This window comes from Nilaparvata lugens, chromosome 3, assembly GCF_014356525.2.
Source record: "Nilaparvata lugens isolate BPH chromosome 3, ASM1435652v1, whole genome shotgun sequence".
Taxonomy (NCBI): Eukaryota; Metazoa; Arthropoda; class Insecta; order Hemiptera; family Delphacidae; genus Nilaparvata; species Nilaparvata lugens.
Genome location: NC_052506.1, coordinates 78,318,950 through 78,340,396, shown reverse-complemented (window position 1 = coordinate 78,340,396; position 21,447 = coordinate 78,318,950). Strand labels below are relative to the sequence as shown.

General features: G+C 35.9%; 1 protein-coding gene across 1 annotated transcript in view; it reads left to right on the top strand.

Moving 5' to 3' along the window:
• LOC111055259 (girdin) overlaps nucleotides 1–21,447 on the top strand; it is a 58,227-nt gene that overhangs the window by 22,545 nt on the left and 14,235 nt on the right. The window contains exons 8-15 of the mRNA XM_039424705.1: nucleotides 1,647–1,820; nucleotides 6,025–6,186; nucleotides 10,791–10,919; nucleotides 12,581–12,664; nucleotides 13,842–13,925; nucleotides 15,496–15,621; nucleotides 16,669–16,758; nucleotides 18,750–18,836. Coding sequence (XP_039280639.1) covers nucleotides 1,647–1,820; nucleotides 6,025–6,186; nucleotides 10,791–10,919; nucleotides 12,581–12,664; nucleotides 13,842–13,925; nucleotides 15,496–15,621; nucleotides 16,669–16,758; nucleotides 18,750–18,836 — 936 coding nt within the window. The remainder of the gene's footprint in view (nucleotides 1–1,646; nucleotides 1,821–6,024; nucleotides 6,187–10,790; nucleotides 10,920–12,580; nucleotides 12,665–13,841; nucleotides 13,926–15,495; nucleotides 15,622–16,668; nucleotides 16,759–18,749; nucleotides 18,837–21,447) is intronic.

The following is a 21,447-nucleotide window of genomic DNA, read 5'->3' as shown; positions in this document are numbered from 1 at the left end:
TCTTTCACAAGAGTGATGATCTATATTGACAAAAAACACTAAACAGAATACTACACTAAATATGATAGAGATAATGATTGTAATTCTGTTACTATTGCTTATTGCTCTCAAGATAATCCTCTTCAAACAAAACAAAAAAAAACTTGTATCAAATTAAAAAATTAGAATTGTTTTTACTTTTTAGTTGGGAAAAACATCGGATGACCAATGTCTAGGTAAAACCCATCGATAAGTGAAAAACATCGAACAGTAAACATCGATGTTTGATGCTGAAACATCGAAGATTTAAACATCGATGTATCGATACCCATCCCTACACTAAAGCTCCTAGTGTATCTCTTCGGATGCAACACGTTTACAGAAGAGCATCTGTTGCTTGTGGAGAGATATATTAAGGCCGGTTACAGAGCTCGACCGACCGTCTGTGCGTATGTACCATCCTGACCGTACGCATCGATGAATCAGTTTTACACATTCAGAGCTCGACCGACCGTCAGTGCGTATGCACCATCCTGACCATACATCAGTTTTTCTGACTCACAAAATGGACGCCTTTACAGATTGTTTAATTGCAGCTTATTATCTTCGTAAACGAAAGATTAAAACACGTAGATATCAAGTTCACCCGATGGTCGCCCAAAGAGCATTTCAAAGGGAATTTAGTACCATTTTAAACATCATTGCTTGGGGTGAAGATATATTTTTCAACTACCTCAGAATGTCCATCAGAAATTTTGATGAGTTATTTCGAGCTTGTATCACCATTGGGAATACTTGCAGTCACTTTAAGTTATGGATCAAATAAATGTAGATTATATTAATAATATAAGATTTTTTCAATAAAGAATTTAGATATGATTGAAGAGATGTATAGAAAAACTCTGAATTCAAATATGACACTATTAATTGCTATTAATTCATTCATTATGCTATTCAATTCAATATCAGCTGATTGTCGGGCAGAGGTGTCAGCACATTGGCTATGTTGCGATCGGGCTACTGATCAGTACAGCTCTGAAAGATTCTATTTGTTTTCAATAGCGCGTCAGTCGACCGATGGAACGGATGCGCATGAGCTCGACCGATGGTCTTCGTACGCTGTATAAAACGCATGGTCCTGACCGTGCGCGTGCGTGCCGTCAGTCCTGCTCTGTACGGATAAATGGAATCTCTATGGAAAAGACGTACGCACTGACGGTCGGTCGAGCTCTGTAACCGGCCTTAAGCTCCTTGTGTATCTTTTCAGATGCAACACGTTGCTTTTGAGAAGATACACGGGTAGTTCTTGAACGGGTAGTATTTTAGGATAGTAGCCCTCTGCCGATTGCAAAGCTACTGGACCCGGACTTTCTTTTGTTAATTTTTTTGTAATAGATTTTTAAACTGATGTTTTCTGTGTATTAATGACGTTGTTGTAACATTTTAATGTTGTGTGACAATAAATAATTTTATTTGAACTGTAATTAATGACGATTGAATAAAAACACACATATGTTGTCAAGTTCTACACAGTTTTATTCGATACACGACCATGGTTTCGTGACCACACCGGTCACATTTTCAAGTTTTTATTCAATTATGGAACGGTTCTACAATATTGATAATGACTCAGTCGAATTATTGACGAATTGAATTCCGATTTTCAGCTGGTTGGGCAGCTGAGAGACAAAGACTCAGCCGTGGCCAGCCTGGAGGAGAAGTTGAAAGTCCTGAAGGAGCTTCCGATCGAAGTGTCGGCGCAGCTCTATCACCTGAAGCAGCGCGTCGCCAGTCTCAGTGAGCTGCTAGCAGCTGCCAAACGCAGCCAGCCCAAGAATGACGTCAGTTCAACCATTATCTATTCAAAATTTCAAAATTCAAAAATTCCAGTTCTGGGTATTGACATACAGAAAAGATAGCATTAGGGTAACCGTCCTCTGGAACCGTATTCAACCGATTCGTTCGGCCTTTGGATTGGACCAATCTGCCGTCTGTTAATTCGGCCGAATATAGTCGTCCATTGACTCCATTGGAACCGTTTGTTTGTCTAGATCAGTAGTTGGCTGAACTATTGTATTACCTACTATCATAGCCACCAAAATTTTCCATATACAATGAATATATTGAGATTTTGAAAATTGAATAAACAAATATCCACCAAATTAGTTATTCATTACAATAATATTACCTTCAGATCCTATTTGTTCAGCAATCTTTGTCCACAGATTGAACATCACGACGATGATATATTTTTTCTCGCATATCTCACTATAGAACATACTCTTGAACCAAACTTGTTAAATTTTCATTGTCCATAGTTACAACTTTATTAAACAGAACAACTTCAAAAAACAAAAACAAACAAGACTGTGAAACAATTTTAGGTTAGGAACACTTTGTTGTCTCAGCTTGACTGGTTAGTTCGGCCGGATAGAGCCGGAAAATCCCATCCAATTCGGATCGAAAAATTGATCCGAATTGATCGGCCAGAGACGGCCGTGCACGGCCGTATGAACCTGTTGCAATGGACGAGCATCTATTCCTTTCTTTGTTGGGGGTCGTTCGGTCGTGTTCGGTAGTTTTTGGCCGATGCTAGTTCGGACGAAAACGGTTCTAGTGGGCGGCCCACCTAAGAATACCGGGTGTTTCAAAAAGAATGACCCAATTTTAAACAGTTTTTTTTTTCATTTTAAAAAATGGTGCACACAAACCAAATTACTCACAAAAGTATCAAGTTTATGATGATGTATTATAAGTGTTCTATGTAACCTCCTTTTGAGGCTCGGATGACATCTAGACGGCAACCAAATTCATCCCAGACTGTTCGCAAGATGTCTTCTCGGACTGTAGCTACTGCATCAGTTATCCTGGTTATTAGCTCCTCAATATCAAGTGCTCAGTTATCCTGGTTTATCATTTATCAGTCAAGTTATCATTAGGTCCTCAATATCAAGTGCTAAGGGAGGAGCATAAACATGAAATGTTCATCAAACGTGAAAAGACATCTTGCGAACAGTCGATGTCTTCTCAGACTCTTGCTAATGCATCATCTTGCGAACAGTCTGGGATGAATTTGGCAACCGTCTAGATGTCGTCCGAGCCTCAGAAGGATGGCACATAGAACACTTATAATATATCATCATAAACTTGATACTACTGTGAGTAATTTGATGTAGAATTGGCTTGTGTGCACTATTTTTTTAAATAGATAAAACTGTTTAAAATTGGGTTATTCTTTTTGAATCACCCGGTATATTCAATTCAATTTATTTTCACACACACACATACAAGTTTGATACAGATTAAATATCTACAGATACATATAACATGGTGTTGTGTATCAAGTTGAGATGATACTGTATCATATTGTGTTGATACTGTATAGTTTTCTGGTGATACTGTATCATCCATGGTGATACCATAGAGAAAAGATAGCATAAGAAGATATCACATGGTATGGAGCGTTTATGTTCTAAATTTCAAGCCGATTTTTGTTAACTCAAGCCAAGAATAATGTCAGCTCATCACCAACTCAAATCAAATCAAATTTATTCTCTTCAACACTTTACAAAATTGATGTATATTGCACAGCACAACAGTAAATACAGTAGTACTACAATATAGCATAGAATTCATAAGCATACCATAATAAAGACTATAGTAACAATTTGTTGTTTTGTACAATATACAGATTATGATAGTAATGAGAAATACCCTTACATACGCTATATTGCCTGTGAGTAAGGTGAATCCTAATCAAAATGATTCAGATGAAACTTGTATGAGAACTTAACAGGTAAGGATAATAAAGAAATAAAGAGATTTGAAATTTATCTTATTGAACAATAGAATTTACCGGAGCAAGAGAACGTCCACCAATTAGTAGCCTACTTGCTGCACCTAGAATAAGTTGGGTATAAAACTCTATAACCTATAAACTGAGCTAATGATATTTTCGGTTCCATCCCTACGGTACCTATTTCGTTTAGCCAAAGATTCACAACTATTTATTCAATTTCAAAATTCAAATATTCCATTTCTAGGTATAAGCATTAGAATACAGGATGAGCATAAATTATTGAACTCATTCCATAGGTGAATAAAAAGACAACCAATAGTAGTCGCGCACCTGCTTTTGTGTCAAAAATTGGTTAAGCTTCTATAATTCGTGATGACCTTCATAGAAACACAGTCGACTCAATGGTAGGGGTGACAGAGTTTCAGGAGAAAGATATGTGCGTTCTGTGGTTTCACAAAAGAAAATCGGTTATTACCGTTCAAAAATGTTTTTGTTTAGAGTATGAAAAATAAGTTTTATGCAACGAAGTTATGTAATATTGATGATATCGAGATGTATCTATAGTGAGGTCCACGTTATAATGGCAGTGTTTGATTAGCAATGGTATTGCTATCCTTGTCTATCATTCAACAAAACGGATAGCGCTATCTCTTTGCTGTGTTGCCAGATCGTCTTTTAAAAATGTAGAATTAATCATTAATTAACAAAATATTTTATCTTAATTATTCATTTGAACAAAAAAAAACAAGTGAGCTACAAAGATATACATTATTTAACAATTAGTTTTTGTATGGTTATCTAGTGCAGCAGAACAGCTTAGAAATTGCCTTAGTATGCCGCATACGTCAGGATGGTATCTGAGTTGACGTTCAGTCGATGCTTTCTCGAAGGGCACTCAGCATCCTCGTGAAGTCGATTTGTAGTAAAAAAAGTCAATAGCTGGTGACAAAATGTTGGCGATCTCGGTGCATCTTTCCACTGGAGAGACATCACTTTTGATGCATGGCTTGAAGGGTCGGTGCCTCATCCTGAACACATTTATTATGAAATTATTCAAAATAGTTATTTGTATATCTGGAGTGAAAAGTGCTGTTTTTTCTCCCTGAGGGAAAAGTTTGAAGCCGAGGGCAACAATTTTCCTGAGGGAGAAAAAACATTTTTCACTCGTGATATACACAACATTTTTCCTCCACCTACATTTTTATAAAAACTGCAAATAAAATAGTTTTTAAAAACGTATGTTACCAAACAATGTGTTTCAACATAATCTAAAAAGTAAACAGAAACAGCTGGCTTGTAATCACAGTTCTCCTCCGACAGCACTATCTGTCGGCTAAAGTTGTAACAACAATGACAGCCACAACTACAGCTATGATGAAGTTCCCGTTTCAAATTTGATTAGTTAATAAGTAATATTCGTCGGCTGGTATTTTGAATAACATGGATTAAAAGAAAAAAATATACATTTTTTCTAGTATAGTGATATGAAGTTTGTAATAATAATTTCAGCATACAAACATAAATTTTATATATCGATCAAATGTCTGGTTGAGGTATTGAATTTAGTTGGTTTAATGACTACTCTATATGCTTCCTCATCTGAGCTTAGACCTTCTGACCTATTCCAAATGTACGTTTTTAAAATAGAGATGCTTCCCATGTTACTTAAATGGAGTCACTTTTACTCCCTAGGGAGTTTTTCTGTTTTTTAGTACCGAGAGCGAAAGTGACACTTTAGTATCATGTTTCAGGGAGTAAAGGAAGTACTTTTGACAGTAGGTGGAGGAAAATATAATTTCTTGCTTATTTTAAACGAGAATGAACAATAAATATTAGATCAGTAAACCTGTATCAGCTACCGTCTATAGAAGGCATTGACAAGACAGAGGATCGGCAACGTTTTTCTCCACTGCCAGTATCACGTGGACCTCACTATAACTCATGATTATGAGACATTTGGTGAAAAAAGATATAGACAGCCAACTATTATTTCATTTAATCAAAACTTTTCTCTTGAATTGAATCAAACCCTACTCTCATTACCAAAAGTTTTTTTTTAACCAGATCACTCCCGTGTTATCGGATGGGCACGTTAAACTGTCAGTCCCTGCTGAAGTGACAGTTGTAAGGCCGTTGACGGCTTAAATTATAATATTAAGGCGGTGGGACCTACCCGCAAGGGTTTCTCCACCAACAAAAACAATACGAATTTACCTTCTTGAATTGATTGTTGTCACTTGTTACAGGTGCAATTGGTATTGAACTCGATACTGTTCAATTTGAACGAAGCGCTGCTATTGGTGGATGGTTACCGCTGTGATGGCGGCATGTCCACGCTGAAGCCAGATGACAGCAACAGTAGGCACCACAAATCGTCTTCCAACATCAGCGATCAATCACACAATCAGGTACGAGCATTTAAAATACAGGGTGACACAGAATATCGGGAACTTTTAAAAACGCCATAAAACATTAGTGGGAAGGGCAAAGATGATTTTATTCAGACTAATGTCAAGTTCAAGACTTGCCATTTGAGAAATACTAGTAGTTCTGTGAACAGTAGACCTCGCGCAGTTATTAACTACAGTCTTCTCTAATACTCTCAATCAGAGTAAATTCTGTCCTGTCCTGTCGTGTCGGCAAGATATCGGTGTATAAACAGCTATGCTGCTATCATCAAAAGCTTACTGAGTTGAAAGCAGAGAAAAGTCGGGAGAAAATACTATGCTACTTCAAGTTATCAATTGCATGCCTCACTGCATGCAATTAATAGTCCACACAACAGCTGTGTTTTCAATAAGTTACATTGAGGTATTGAATTGCATGTAATTTATAATCCACTCGACAGCTGATTTATGATGAATAATTCTAGTCTGATTTTTACTCTAATATTGGCATATGAAGTATCACGTGGCTCCTTTTCCTTTTATATTATCCTTGAAATGCAAAATTTCCAAAAACCTGTATATACGTCGACGTGAAATTAAAAAAGGAACATACCAGTCAAACTTCATGAAAATCTAAGGCTGCGTTTCGCCGTAAATGCGGAACATAAATATAAACATAAATAAAGAGTAATGCAAAACCGTCGACTTGAATCTTAGACCTCACTTCGCTCGGTCAATTAATAACATCTATCAGTTTTTGACAATTACTTCTTTAAGATGGCTTCCTCCTGAACGAATATACTCTTGAAATCTATGTTGACGATTCCTCATTGATCGCTGCAACTTCTGCGTTTCCTGGTCCCATGATCTGTCCACCTGCGATTTTCTGTTTGTGGAGCTATCTCAAATCAAACGTTTTGACAACTTGACCAATAACTGTGGTTGAATCATAACAGACAATTCAAAATGAAATTAACAATATCCCAGCTGAAATGGTGCAGCAATCGTTCAGGAATCTCAACACAGATTTCAGGAGAGTATTCGTGCAGGAGGAAGCCATCTTGAAGAAGTAATTGTCAAACAGTGATTGATGTTATTATTAATTCTCATATGGCAAGTCTTGAACTTTAAATCAGTTTGAATAAAATCATTTTTGCCCTTCCCACTAATGTTTTATGGCGTTTTCAAATGTTTCCGTTATTCTGGGTCACCCGAAATTTAACAATCATTGAAAAAACACAGTTTTATTTTTGTCACATCCACATGAGACTGCAGTCCTGTGTAAAAAGTTTAATAAATGTGGATGTGCAATAGTTATTTGTGCAACTAGTGCGCAAAGTGACAGTTTGCTGCACCGAAAGAAACGTTTACGGAATGGCTTCTTGAGTGCAGCAGAGGAACTTTGTTCACATATTTCACATTAAACTTTTCCTACAGTTACCATTGAATATGAAAAGTGGGTAATTATGGGTAAAATGATGGCTGAAATCCATCAAATGTTTGTGTGTGTGATGCTGTTATTAATAACAACCTTAATTCATTTAAAAATTAATAATCCAATTGAAGTTGAAAATTCTCAGCCAAAGTTCTCATTTTTATTCATTCAAGAATCAGAAAAAATACAGATAGAACAAAAAATTCACATTCAAAATACACTCCAACAGCTTGTTTGCTGAACCGAGCTGAAAGATGGCTGAACACAACAAGATGGCTGAACTGACAAGCGCGCGACCTAGCGGGAAGAATTGTACCTAAGTTTGTTTCATTCAGCTAAAAATTACTGGAACACGATTCAGAAATTTAGACTTTTGCTCAAATTAACGAGAAAAATGCTCAAAGTAAACTGAAAATTATTTATGAAAATAACATAAACAACAGAGAATATTTATTGTAGTATTGTTATGTTTTTATTATTTTTATTTATATGAATATTGAACATTAATCATTTAACATCAAAATTCGAATTTTATAATGTATATTTGCTACTTTCCTCATTTCTTGGAGTTGAAATAATAATTATCAATAGAAAAGAACTATTATTTATTATTAAATGATGAGAATTCGTAAATGATGATTATTTAATTATGATTTAGATGAACATTATTCTTGTTTTAGATTTCTAGATTGGGATTTTATCATAAATGTAGGGTAGCCATTGAAATGATTCTCATCTAAATCTAACCACAGTCATTTTTACCAACTTAATTTTTGTTTTCGTGCACTAATCCTCCATATAACCCACCAACTATTTTGTGTTGCCATGGTGCAAATCTGGAGTGCAGAAAATTTTTTTCCCGCACAAGAGCGGAAAAGTGAATCTTTGCGTTCTGTAATCAGTGCAGGAATCGTCACTTTTCAAGGAAACTGTAGGAAAAAAATAGAACTGTGTTTTTTCAATTATGGAAAAATTCCTCAATATCAATATTCTCATTCAACAAACTTCATCTTCTTCTATATAATAAGAGAGAGTAGGGTTGTGTTTGTTCGTGTGTTCGTTTGTTCGCATCAAAACATGTCAACTTGTGGATTGCATACCGGAAAAACGGAAACGATTTAGATCTCCAAATTTTGCACATAGATTTTAAAAATATCAATCTCTTGCACCTGGAAGCCCAAATTTTAATTTTCCTTCTAGATTTTTCAGAATTAATGTTTAAAATTCATTAATGGTACATTCGATTTCATTAAAAAATCACCAAATCATATGGTTGAAATTAAAAAAGGAACATCTGTTTCTATATTTCTTTATACATGAAAAACATAGTTTTGAAACTTCATTTTCCTGATGCAATGTTTAGGCCTACACGTGGCATGGATTATTAATTTTTCAGCTACAACAATTTTTGAGACAAATGCTAAATAAACGTCTACAGTTTCATCAATGCTGTATCGGCAATATGAAAACGCATGCAGTTAATATGTCTTTCAATGAAGGTGTTGTTATTTACATAAAGGAATTATATTCTTCCATTTTTATTTAATTGAAATTTCAAAATTATTCGAGCCCTGATAGAATGACTGACTCACTGTACATAGGCCTATTTTGAATTCTACTAGATTTCATTACGTCAAGTGTTAAGATAGATCCTTGCGAAGCACGGGTTACCTGGTAGTTTAACAATCAATCTCAACATCATTTAGACAATACAATCATTTAGAATATTCGTCGATAAATCACATCATCAAGTACTGTCTTATCAAGTATGCAATTTGAATTTGAGGTGATAATAGAAGCAACATTTACATTATTCATAATTCTTTCAAAACCGGAATAGTGGCGCCATCCTGTTAATCTATTGTCTATGAATAAATAAATAGTGTTTAACTACTTTACATAATGAACCACTTCACAATTAATGTTATTATCTTCAAATCCTAGAAGACAACAAATCTCTATAGAGAGGTTAACGTTATAATGGCAGTATTTGATCAACATTGGTGTTGCTATCCTTGTCTATTATTCCACAAAGCAGATAGCTTTATCCTTTTCTGCCTCGACTAGATAGTTTTTTAACAATGTAGAAATATGATGAATTAGCGAAATGTTAAATCTCAATAAATTATGAAAATTTATTGTTCAATCATTGAAAATTCAATCTATCAAGAATGATTTAATAATAATAATAATAATAATAATAATAATAATAATAATTCAGAGGCGAGGCGTCCGGTCATCTCTGGATTCGCCGATGACTGGGCAGAAATTGATATGTGATGTGCACATTATTAAATTGCAAATATTTAAAATAAAAACAAAAAAAGGTGAAGAAATCAAAAGAGAAACGTTTTTTTCTGCTACCGCGCCAAGCTTGAATGAATAAAGTAGACTACTACATCATCAATTCCATCCGTTCAATGTGATTCCCAAAAATATGCGATTTCAGTAATGCTATTTAGCATTCGCTACCACCACTCTTCTGCATCATCACTCTCTCTCTCCCCCCGTAAACGATGGTGGAGTAAACGGTCAAAGACATCGCTATTTTCTGCGATTCCACTGTTCCGCGCCAGTGTTGTTTAACCGTACGATAATTATTGTGTTTGCAATTTGTTATTGATAATTATCATTATTATTCCTTCTATGTTTGGTTTTGAAGCATCTGCATTTAAAAATCTGCTCTGTGAAAATAATCAAGAACTGAAAATTTAGTAAAGTGAACAACTACAAGACTTAACCTATTTCGGACTATGTGTAACCTTATCTAAATCTGGGAGAGGAATAGCACAAGGTTACCTTATTTTTTCTCCCCCTGTCATTTTTGATGATGTACTTGTTGTATGAATCAATAAATAATAAATATTTTAATTTCAATTTTTTCAATTAAGTTTCCAAGCTTGAGATTTAGCCAAGTTCTAGACTTTTCAACTCTAAGATTTTGAATAGTAAGCTTACCTTATACTAGATGTCATCTTTCTCAAAAAATAATCGTCCAAAATTAAACATTATCTTTAAAGTAGGGGAGGGGGTGCAGCTTTCATTCAAACTTTCAACTGAATTGTTCATGGAGATGACTGAGCCAAAAAGTCACGCCTCGCCCCTGTAATAATTATTAATTCAGTAGCATTTGAATAAATACAATTTCTCATTAATTTCCATTTATGATTTGTTTATGTTTTTTTTTTAGATGCCACTGAGCAATCTGATGAACGAACTGCAAAGCTTTAAAAAGTTACTTGAAGACGACAAGCTTGGTTGCAAGAAGATCGATGATGAGATTAGGACTATTCTCGGTTCGGTGAGCTGTAGTAATCAGGTAAGTTTCATGCTGCATGCTGCAAATTTATGCTTTATATTTTTGTCAATCTAACTGAAAAATTGTGAATTTATACAATTACCATTTGAAATTTCAGTTTAGTAACAAACTGGTATATATTTTTATTCTATCAATGCAGTAAACATAATTCTATAAACTTCAATTTCACCAATGTTATAATTAATTTTTCCATTACGGTTTTGAATTGGAGCTGTAATCATCATAACAAATCTCAAGGCAATCTACAGATGGAAATAGATCGGAAGTTGCATTTGTTCAAATGCTAATTAATGAATAATTATTTTTAAACGAAAATCCTAATTAAATGATGTAAATCACCGCGAAGACTCCAGCTACTACAAATATTGACAACAGGTTAAATTCCCGGGCTGACAAATATTTTTTATATAGTAGCGCTCATCAAATTTCCATCTAGCTGTTTACCCTGTTGTCAATATTTGCAGTAGCAGAAGTCTTTGGGGTGAATTACAGCATTTAATTGGGATTTTAGTTTAATAATAATTATTCAGGACAATCTGTAAGAAATTTCATTTTCTTGTAATTTTTAATGTTGTCTCCATTTAAAATCAAAGGCCCGGTTGCACAACAGCCGGTTAAATTTTTACCGTGATTAATTTCACGAGAACCAATCAGAGAAGGCGTTTTTGAAAAGACGGCTTCTCTGATTGGTTCTCGTGGAATTAATCACGGTTAAAATTTAACCGGCTGTTGTGCAACCGGCACTTAGTGTCTAATAGCGCTATAAATTTGAACAAATGGACTGTTAGAAAATAAAATGATTAAACCTGGAAATAGAATAATTATTATTATGAAATTTATAGGTATCTCGGCAGAAAAAACTACTTCGAGATATAATGATTTGAACTCACCATAAAGCGTTTGCTTTCCAATCAAATTGAAGGATACATGTAGAGCCATGCGCTAATCTATGAGGATCATTCCAGAAATTTTAAAATGATAACAGAATAAACTATTTATTATTAGAATTAATCTATTTTTTGTAAACTTGTCCATGGTAGGAAAAAGCTGACATTTTCAGGGAACTTTCTTTCAGATTTTGTGGCAGAGCTGTAAAATTTTCATGCGGCTTCCATGATTCATTCCTCAGTTAGGAGCAATCCAATATGGAGCTACCACTCACTTCTACTGCCAAATTAAAAATATGTAGTGGCTTCCGTTTTTTAGCAGGAAAGAATAAAAGTTCGACTGACCACCGCAAGTTGTATAGAGTGATTGGGTGACTTCAACCTTTGGAGGAAGCTACAGATGGAAATTACTGAGATATAGCATTTATTCAAATGCTAATGAATTAATAATCAGTAATTTCCATTTGTAGACTGGCTGGCTGCTATGGCTTCATATAAAATGAGCGCTGCAATCCAGAGATTTGACGTTTGGTGTGAGGGTAAGCATTCCTGACCGGCAATTAGGAGGTACCGGGTTCGACTCCCGGGCTGACAAATAATTGTTGAATGGTAACGCTCCTCGAATTTCCATCTAGCTGTTCACCCTGTTGTCAATATTTGCAGTAGTCAATATTTGTCTTCGGGGTGATTTACAGCATTCAATTTGGATTTTCCTTTGATAATAATTGTCGCTATTAGTAAAAAATGAGTAATGTGTTCAATTAATTTTTTCAGAATGAAGGCAAAGAAATGATGGAGACATTGAACTATACTTTGGAGCCACTTGAAGCCTACTTCAGCAGACGGATTGACAGTCAGGTATGTTGTAGTTTATTATTTACAATAGAATAAATAGAATATCATTATTTCTATATTTGTAGCACATAATAGAAAACACTTTACAGTTTTATAATAATAATTTAAACAGGAAACACACGACACAGATAGATGAACACTTGAACATTTCTATGTAAAAATACATTATTTTCGAAATTTTCTGTGGCTTAGCCAACCTTCCTCAACGAACTAGTTGACCGAGCGAAGTGAGGTCTAAGATTCAAGTCGACGGTTTTGCATTTCTCTTTATGTTTAAATATTTATATGTTTAAATGTGTATATGTTGCGCATTTAAAGCGAAACGCAGCAATAGATTTTCATGAAATTTGACAGGTATGTTCCTTTTTGAATTTCGCGTCGACCGTCGACTTATACATAAGGTTTTTTTAAAATTTTGCATTTTAAGGATAATACTAAAGGAAAAGGAGTTTCCTTCGAACATCAATATTACCGTAAAATCAAACTAGACTATATAATTAATTATTCATCATAAATCAGCTGTCTAGTGGACTATAATACTACCCGTTCGAAAACATAGAACATCTTGAAAATGTATCTTTCCATCAACGTTAGTAGACAGTTGTCTACTAACTTTGTCTTTCCATAAGCTGAGGCCATGATTTTGGTTTGGAGTTATTGATAGAAAGCATTTTTTTTTTACATTTTTCTTTTCCAATCTGATGATTAAAATTGCAACTAATATTATTGAAAAGAAGTTGATTTTTAAAATCATGAAAAGTGATAAATGAAGTTTGTAGGAAATCAGCATTATGGTAGTTTATTTTGTTGATTTCAACACACCGATTTTTCGCCAACACGACAACACAGAATGTTCTCTGATGGGTAGATTGGATTGGCGTATCGACGGCAGCCAGACCTGATAACAGCGCTCACACTCACATTACGACACGTCACGGTACGATAGGACAGAAAGCTCTACACCTTAAAGCCCTTACACCAAACTGACAATCTCTGAATAGCAGCACTCATTTTATACGAAGCCATAGCGGCAAGTCAACAGATGGAAATAAATTGGAAATTACGTTCATCAATTAGCATTTAAAAAAATTTTATTTCTGTCAATTTAATTAATTAAAGAACTGAAATCTGATATACAGGTATCTTTATTATTTTCAATCTGAAATTTTTCTTTTTTCAGGATGACAAACAAAATCTTTCCATGAAGAATTTGTTGGAATCTGTCCGCTGCATAAAAAGTGTTATCAGGAAGTTTAGTAATAAAGTAAGTATATTTCCAATTAGTTTTTGCAATACTGCGATATTCTCATACTAACCTATTATTTTCCTCATTTGTTTTGAAATAAAAAAATTCAAGTTTTGAAAAAACTTTAAGGTCATTGCTTATTAATGAAAAGTTTTTGAGAAATTGGTATTATTTCTAATTTCTGCATCTATAAACAACTGCTGGGTCTCCACACCAATAAAAGCTAATTTGAAATATAATAGTAATGAAAGATAGATCAGAACATTCTAATTCTAGTGAAATTCACGTTATAGTGGTTCACGTTATAATAGCATTGATTGACATTGGTGTTGCTATCATTGTCTATTATTCGACAGAACAGATATCCTTTTCTAGCTCTGCCAGATCAGTTTTCAACAATGTAGAAGTGTAATTTAAGGCTGTTCGGTACACCTTCTTATTTTTATTTAAATTGAATAATCTTTTTCAATATAATTGTTGAGATCATTATAAGAGAGAGAAAAGTGGCAACTGAAATTTTTCAGTGGTCTAATAAGCGAGTTATGGGTTGTTGAAGTGCTAAACTCCGTTTTCTTTCCAGATCATGAACGGTTTCGAATTTTCCATTGGAGTTTTTTTTATACATTTAGTATATCATTGACTTTGCTCTAATATGCGTTGTTTCGCGATTAATGCCAAAATAAAAGTTATCGAATTTAAAAAGAAATGTTACTTTTTATTTATGAACGATATGGGGAGTAAAATGTTTAGTTTGGAAAGATACATTTTTTGAATTTTTAAGAGAAGTTCTAATAATATAGTCGAAACCGTTTAAGATTTGGAAAGAAAACGGAATCTGGAAAATTAGCACTTCAACAACCCATAACTCGCTTATTAGACCAGTTAAAAATTTTAGTTGCCACTTTTTCTCACTCGTATCTTAACAATTGTATTTAAAAATATTATCCAATTTAAATGATAAAAAAGTGTACCGAACCCGAACAGCCTTAATAAACAGAATATTAAATCCTAATTATAAAAATATATTATTCAATAATTGAAAAAATATATTTCCTTGACGAATAAAATTATGATTATTTTAAACAAGAATGACAGTTAATACTGCATCAGATATACCGGTATCAGCTATCCTGCATTGGCAAGGCAGAGAATCGACCATTACAACGCCAACTCTCTTCACTGCCATTACAACGTGGACCTTACTATATTAAAATTATTGTCAAAACTGTGGTTATTTATTTATTCATATGGCTTTTATCGGCAGAGAGATCCTTTTGTATGTTTTGCCTCGCCCTATTACCCAATGTCATTTCCTATCAACACTCAAGTTTATAGGTTATATATTGGGTTCTTCATGTTTTCTCACTGAACATTTGCACTTTCACACCCTGAGTTTCTATTTTATAAAGTTTAAATCTATGGTGTAGTTAAAAGTAATGAATTTAAAATGTTTGAAAAGATCTAGCTCTGATCAAAGCTACTAATAATTTACAGAGTTTACCCTTTAAATGTTTAATTTTTTGGTTGTTATTGTATATTTAGTTAGTCATTCTTCATTTGAAATATTTTAATTCAGATTTTTTTCCAGCCCGAGAGTGCAAGCATTAATAATGAACTGCAAAGTCGTATTAGCACTCTACAGCGACACTTGAACCAATATCAGGAATCGAAAGAAAAAGTTTACCATAAACTTTGTTGTCTTCAAAATGATCAAGTGAGTGTTTTTAGCTGGTATCACAAATAAATATAATTCAATTATGGTTTATAATTGGACCAATGATTATTATAATGATTCATTGTTTTTTATCAGCATGAAAGGTTCTAGTTATTCACTTTTTGTGTAGTTGAGAAGTTGGTATTGTGGTAATTATTCATATCAAATGAAAAAGACTAATAAATTGTCAAAAATCTGTGTTTTTCTGTGTTAATCTATGTTTTTTTTTGATAATTTTTTAGTCTTTTTAGTTTGGTACTAGTTATTATTATAAACTAGCAGGTAACCCATGCTCCGAAAGGTATAATTAAAAACTTGACGTAATGAAATCTTGAAAAATTAAAAATAGGCCTATAACCTTCCTCGTTTAATTATTTATCTATATGCAAAATTTCAAGTTAATCAGTCCAGTAGTTCAGACGTGATGATGCGTCAAACATAAATTTTCCTATCCCGTACGTCTATAAGCCAGCTCTTTCCTTTATTATGGTATAGATAACTAACATGTAGCCTTATAAAAAAATTATTGTTTGTCATCCACATGAATAATAAAATAATCTTATGCTCGATTATAAATTGCTACAATTTGGACTGTTTTATAAGTTAGAATAGACAATAGAAACCGTTTTGAGCTAGCCCCCTGGTGTTTTCCTAAACTTTCTTTCATTTTAAGTGACTGAATGATTGAAACATTGAGAATTTGATAAAATTATTGAAATAACAAACTGTCTATTCCAGTGTTTCAACTTGAAAAGATTAATTTTTCATCGGTATATCACGGTATACTATTCTTTACTATTTAGTTCCACATAGTTTTTTATACAAAATTTAATTTTTAGATTTCTTATTGACGAGCTCAGGATAGCATCAATACAATTTATTGATGTATCTTTACGATACATAAAGACTTAAAACACTTATTGATTACTGATTTATTGATTGATTGATGTGAGCCAAATGTTTTGACTTATCGATTATTGTTTCATTCAATTTTTAAATAATTTTTAAATAATCATTGATTAATTTATGTATTCATTTTCTTTTTAGAACGAAAAAGTTACCAAACAACCCACTGAAAGTAATTGTGATGTACGAAAATGTGAAGAATATAATCAGTCTGGAACTAATAATATACAGGTAAATTTTATCTTTATCTACGGCTTTCACTGTTAGGGTACAAACACACTGTTGAGGTGCGTCGTGAACAATATAATGTTAAGTAATGAGCTAAAACACACTGCAAGCGTCTACTTGCAGAGCGGAGCGTGGCGTCAAACTTTGGAACAAGCTGGTTTGTTTTTTGGAGCGTCTACAAGCGGAGCGTCACAGTGCGAGTGCCAGTCTGCTCTACTCTTGTACTCTTCTAGGCTCTTGACGCTTGACGCTCAGACGCTTCCTATGTGTATCATGAACGCTCTGACCACGCCACGCGACGCTTCGCTCTAGAACGCCACGCTCTGCTCCGCCTTCGGTGTGTTTGTGCCCTTACACTGTAAAGACAAGTTGCTTTGTCTTTTTAAATATATATTTTTATAAATAGTTTCAATAGTTGAAGTAGTAAGTTTTAATAAGAAAGTAACAATTTCAGATTAGACTTAGATATAGACTGTGTTCCTAATTCACTGTGAGTCCAACCTTGAAAATGAACAAGAAATAAGTATCTTAGGTGAATCAAATCAACCTTGAAAATGAACAAGAAATACATTTTTCAGGTAAGGACTGACATTCTACAGTTCTACAAGAATTTGATTAATATAAATTCGTTAATTGTCATAGTTGAAGAATTAAAACAATATAAACTTGTTTCTTCCAAGTTATCCAAGTAAATACTACCTGTGAAGAACTAACAGAATAAATGTCGAGTGTGGCGAATTATTTGCGCACTCACATATTTACAAATTGTTCAAGGTGCACCAGAGAAACGTACTTATTTGAAAGGCCAATAAAACAAAAGTACTTGTTTCAATCTTTTTTTTATTTGAGAATACAATATCTCATTTTTTTCCATGCAGTATTGAAAATGACATCAGACCAATGGCGACCCCCATTGCGCATACACTGATGAAGTGGATTTTTGAAATTTTGTTGCAGTATATCAATCAGTATGTTGGCAATGGCGTCGCGAATGTTGTTCTTGAGGTGTGCTATGGTCCGTGGTCGATCGACATAAACCAAGGATTTCAAATAACCCCATAAAAAATCGCATTGAGGAAACGCATGTGGAAATGAGCATTGTCAAATGACCGCGTTTTCAGGCAGGTTGTCCATCAGCATATCACATGCAACAAAATCGCGTTCAGTCAATTCTTGAACAACAGCCAATTTATAGGGATGAAGTTGAAGGTCTTAATGGAAAACTCGTTGAACAGTGCATTTAGAAATTGCCATAGCAGCTGTGTGTTTGCGAGCAGAACGCCGGGGAGTACACACATCTGACTGCCTCACTCATTTTCTGGAGTTCTGATGGTACGTTGAAATCCATTTCTGGGTTTAGCGACACTTCCACACTCCTGAAATGAGTTAACCCACGACAGAATCGAATTATGGCCAGGAACGAGTCTGTGGGGAGGAATCTCAAATCGAGCGCGGAATGTGATCGACCATTAGAAAAGAATCTCTCAACTGTGAAGGCTCGCTGCTCTCTAGACCGGAGCATGATGGCTATTTACTTGAGAGAGGATAAATTTGAGAACCTCCCCCTCCAGATGCGCCCCCTCCTGCCCCTCTACACGACCAATTCAACCCACGGGAATTTTTTCAAGTTTCTCTGGCGCACCAGGTACAAACACGTTTGCACCTTTAACACCAACTTTTTACAGTTTACTACAGTAACATGGCATTTTCTCTCGACCTTTCTCTTCTTTCAACTCGTGCTGACCTGTTACCAGTATGCCTTGAAGGAGATTAGATTTTGATGTTATCATTTTTGATACACCAACCCCAACAGCCATTAGTCGTTTTCACACCGATATCTCGCCGACACGACAGAACAGGACTCACTCTGATGGACAGTATGGATAGAGGAAGCTATGGTTTATAACTGCGCGAGGTCTACTGTTCACAGAACTTCTAGTTTACTACTTTCTACTCATTCTTCGATTCAACAATGTTTGATTTTTCTTTTTCAGTGTGAGACAAGTAGGGATGCCACGATAAGACAGTTAACAAATGACCTGCAAGAACTCAACTGTCAACTCAAGTCCAGAGAACAAATTGTAAGTTTTTTTCTGAATATTTGTATCGTAATTATTAATTTGTATAATCACAACCAACTATGAACCAACTAACTATAAAATGATAATATCGAGTGACCTGGCTGGCTCAGGTCTGGTGTCAGAGTTTTCAGGTCGCAACTGATCAATTTCAGGGCCTCTGACATGACCTAACGACTGAATAATTCTGTAAAAAACTGAAAACTGAACAACTAAAATAGACATAACTCGAGTATTTGAAAACATCTAGAAATAAGCATTTATTTCAATTACAAGACAACAACTTTCTCTATATCTTGATTAATTGAAAGTGAATATATTATGGCACTCTTCTCCTCTTCTTCCTTTTTAAATAAATGAAAACAGGATGCACTTTGGGGATAAATAGTTAGGGTTATCTTGTTTCCCGCCTTCCAATATTTAAAAAAAAGATCTATCCTTATCATTTCAAACATTCCAAGTACGAGATTAAGCTGAACTTTATACAGAGATATTGAAAAGTCGCCCACATGTGAATGAAGCTTGCTGTAAATAGTAGTTTCCATGAATTAGCTATGCTGGCTTCTGCAAGCTAGCACAACATTATAGTACCTACAACCAATCTAGAGATCATTGAACTGGATATTAACCATATTAAAGCTGGCTTTACACCAAAGTTATTTACATTTTGTTAATAACTTAATCCTTATAGATTCTATTAGATTGAACGGAACTTGACAAACACATGTTTATCATGTTGATACCTCCCTCGCGTTCGCTACCTTTCAGCCTGCCGCTCTGCTCTGCTCCCCACGCCACGCATCAACCAAATGAGCGGTTGACCCACCCGCCACCAGGGTGCGCCTCAGTCGCCGCCACCCGTTCCTGCGTTTCTATTGGCCGAGCACCGCCGGCCAATAGCAGCGCAGGTGAACTCGGGGACTGTGAATAAAAGGGGGCTACTCAGCTATTTATACAATACAATATAATTCTCAACTATGAATGATTGTGGAAGGATCAACAGGCTTAAAGCCCAAAACTGTTCCTTCCCCAAATTTAGAAAGAAATTGCCCAAAAATAGGTTATGTTTAATTGTTTATCACTTCATATTTGTCCAAATTTGAGTCCAAAATATAATATATAAACTAGGAATTTAAAATTTAGATAAGTTGAAAACCAAATTAAATAACAATATTTTACCAAACCATCACTGATAACTGGGAAATACTCTATTAAAATATTGAAAATTGTAAAAATTGTAAAGAAACTCAGACTAAAGCTGCGTTTACACCAAAGCTACCCTCGATAGCACTTGCTCACTAGCAGCCTTCCACTGAAGAGCCAGAAGAGACCACCAGCCGAGACCACTACCAGAGACCACTACCAGCCGAGACCACTACCGAGACCAGGAGCAGAGCAGCGAGCAGGCCAATGAGGGAACCACGGCGAGACTAACCGCAACCTGAGGTGTCTTCCTTGTCTACTACCCAGCCGATGCCTAGGAGGAACCGAGCCGGCCGCCGAACCCAGAAGAGGAGGGCCCTACGTCGGCTTCGCCAGGTGGAGGAGAGGCTGAGGCTGTACACCGCCGCGCCAGCTGCGCCCCAAGACTTAGCGCCCCAGCCTAACAACTGGCACGCGGTTCTGGATGCGCGGGTTGGATGCCGAACCGACATCGGAGTGTGTGCAGCGGAAGCCTACGACCCTGCCTGCCCGGGGTTTGACCGAAGGCCCCTTCTAAACGAGGAAGTGGTCGAGGAGGTCCTCCCGGCGGAGATTCGGCACGACCTCTGGCTAGTAGATCACCCGGTCAGCCCTCTCCGTAGCCCGGGTAAACCAGAGTGGAGACTGCGAACCATTGACTTGAGCCCCTGCCGGCCTGCTCTCGCACCAGACGGACCTGCCCGGGACCCTCGCGCGGCGTGGTATCGCGCCAGTCGACGACTACTAAACATCTAGCCTGCCTTGGTCCCTTTTAGGGCCACCAGCAACAATCTTGGTCCCTTTTCAGGGCCACCAAAAGCCATTTTTTTCAGACAGTGGTAACAAACCCCTCGCTCGACCCGACTGACTAGCCCAATTGATGAACGAGCCACGCCTTCTGCTATATCAATTATTGGCACCTGCCAACGTGGGGCCACTCACTGTATGGAGATACAGTAACCCGTTACCACTGTCAAAACTTTTTTTTCAAACAAAATGTCAACCTAAATTTTCAACTAAATGTATGTCTTAAATTTTTCATCTAAATGTATGTCTTGAATTTTTCACACAAAAAAATTCAAACTTATTTTCTTTCAACAAAATGTGTCTCTGAATCTTTCAATTCAGAATACCTGTCTGGGAACAGGCAATTTCCCAGTGGCGCCCATAACACCTGAACATGGTAGCGACTAGAACCGGAGCCGGAGACAGTGGAGATACGACCACCGAAGATTCGATGCAGTCAACCAGCCAACACACCGAGTCTACATTCGCCGGCTGGCCTGCACAGACCACCGGTCAAACCGACAGCAGCACGACGCAGCCGCCCGCTTCCACCAGCGAAACCGGGGCAATGCAGCCACCCGCCTTCACCAGCGAGCCCGCTCGACCAACCACCCTGCAACCCAGCGCGCTGACCGTCAACCTGCCT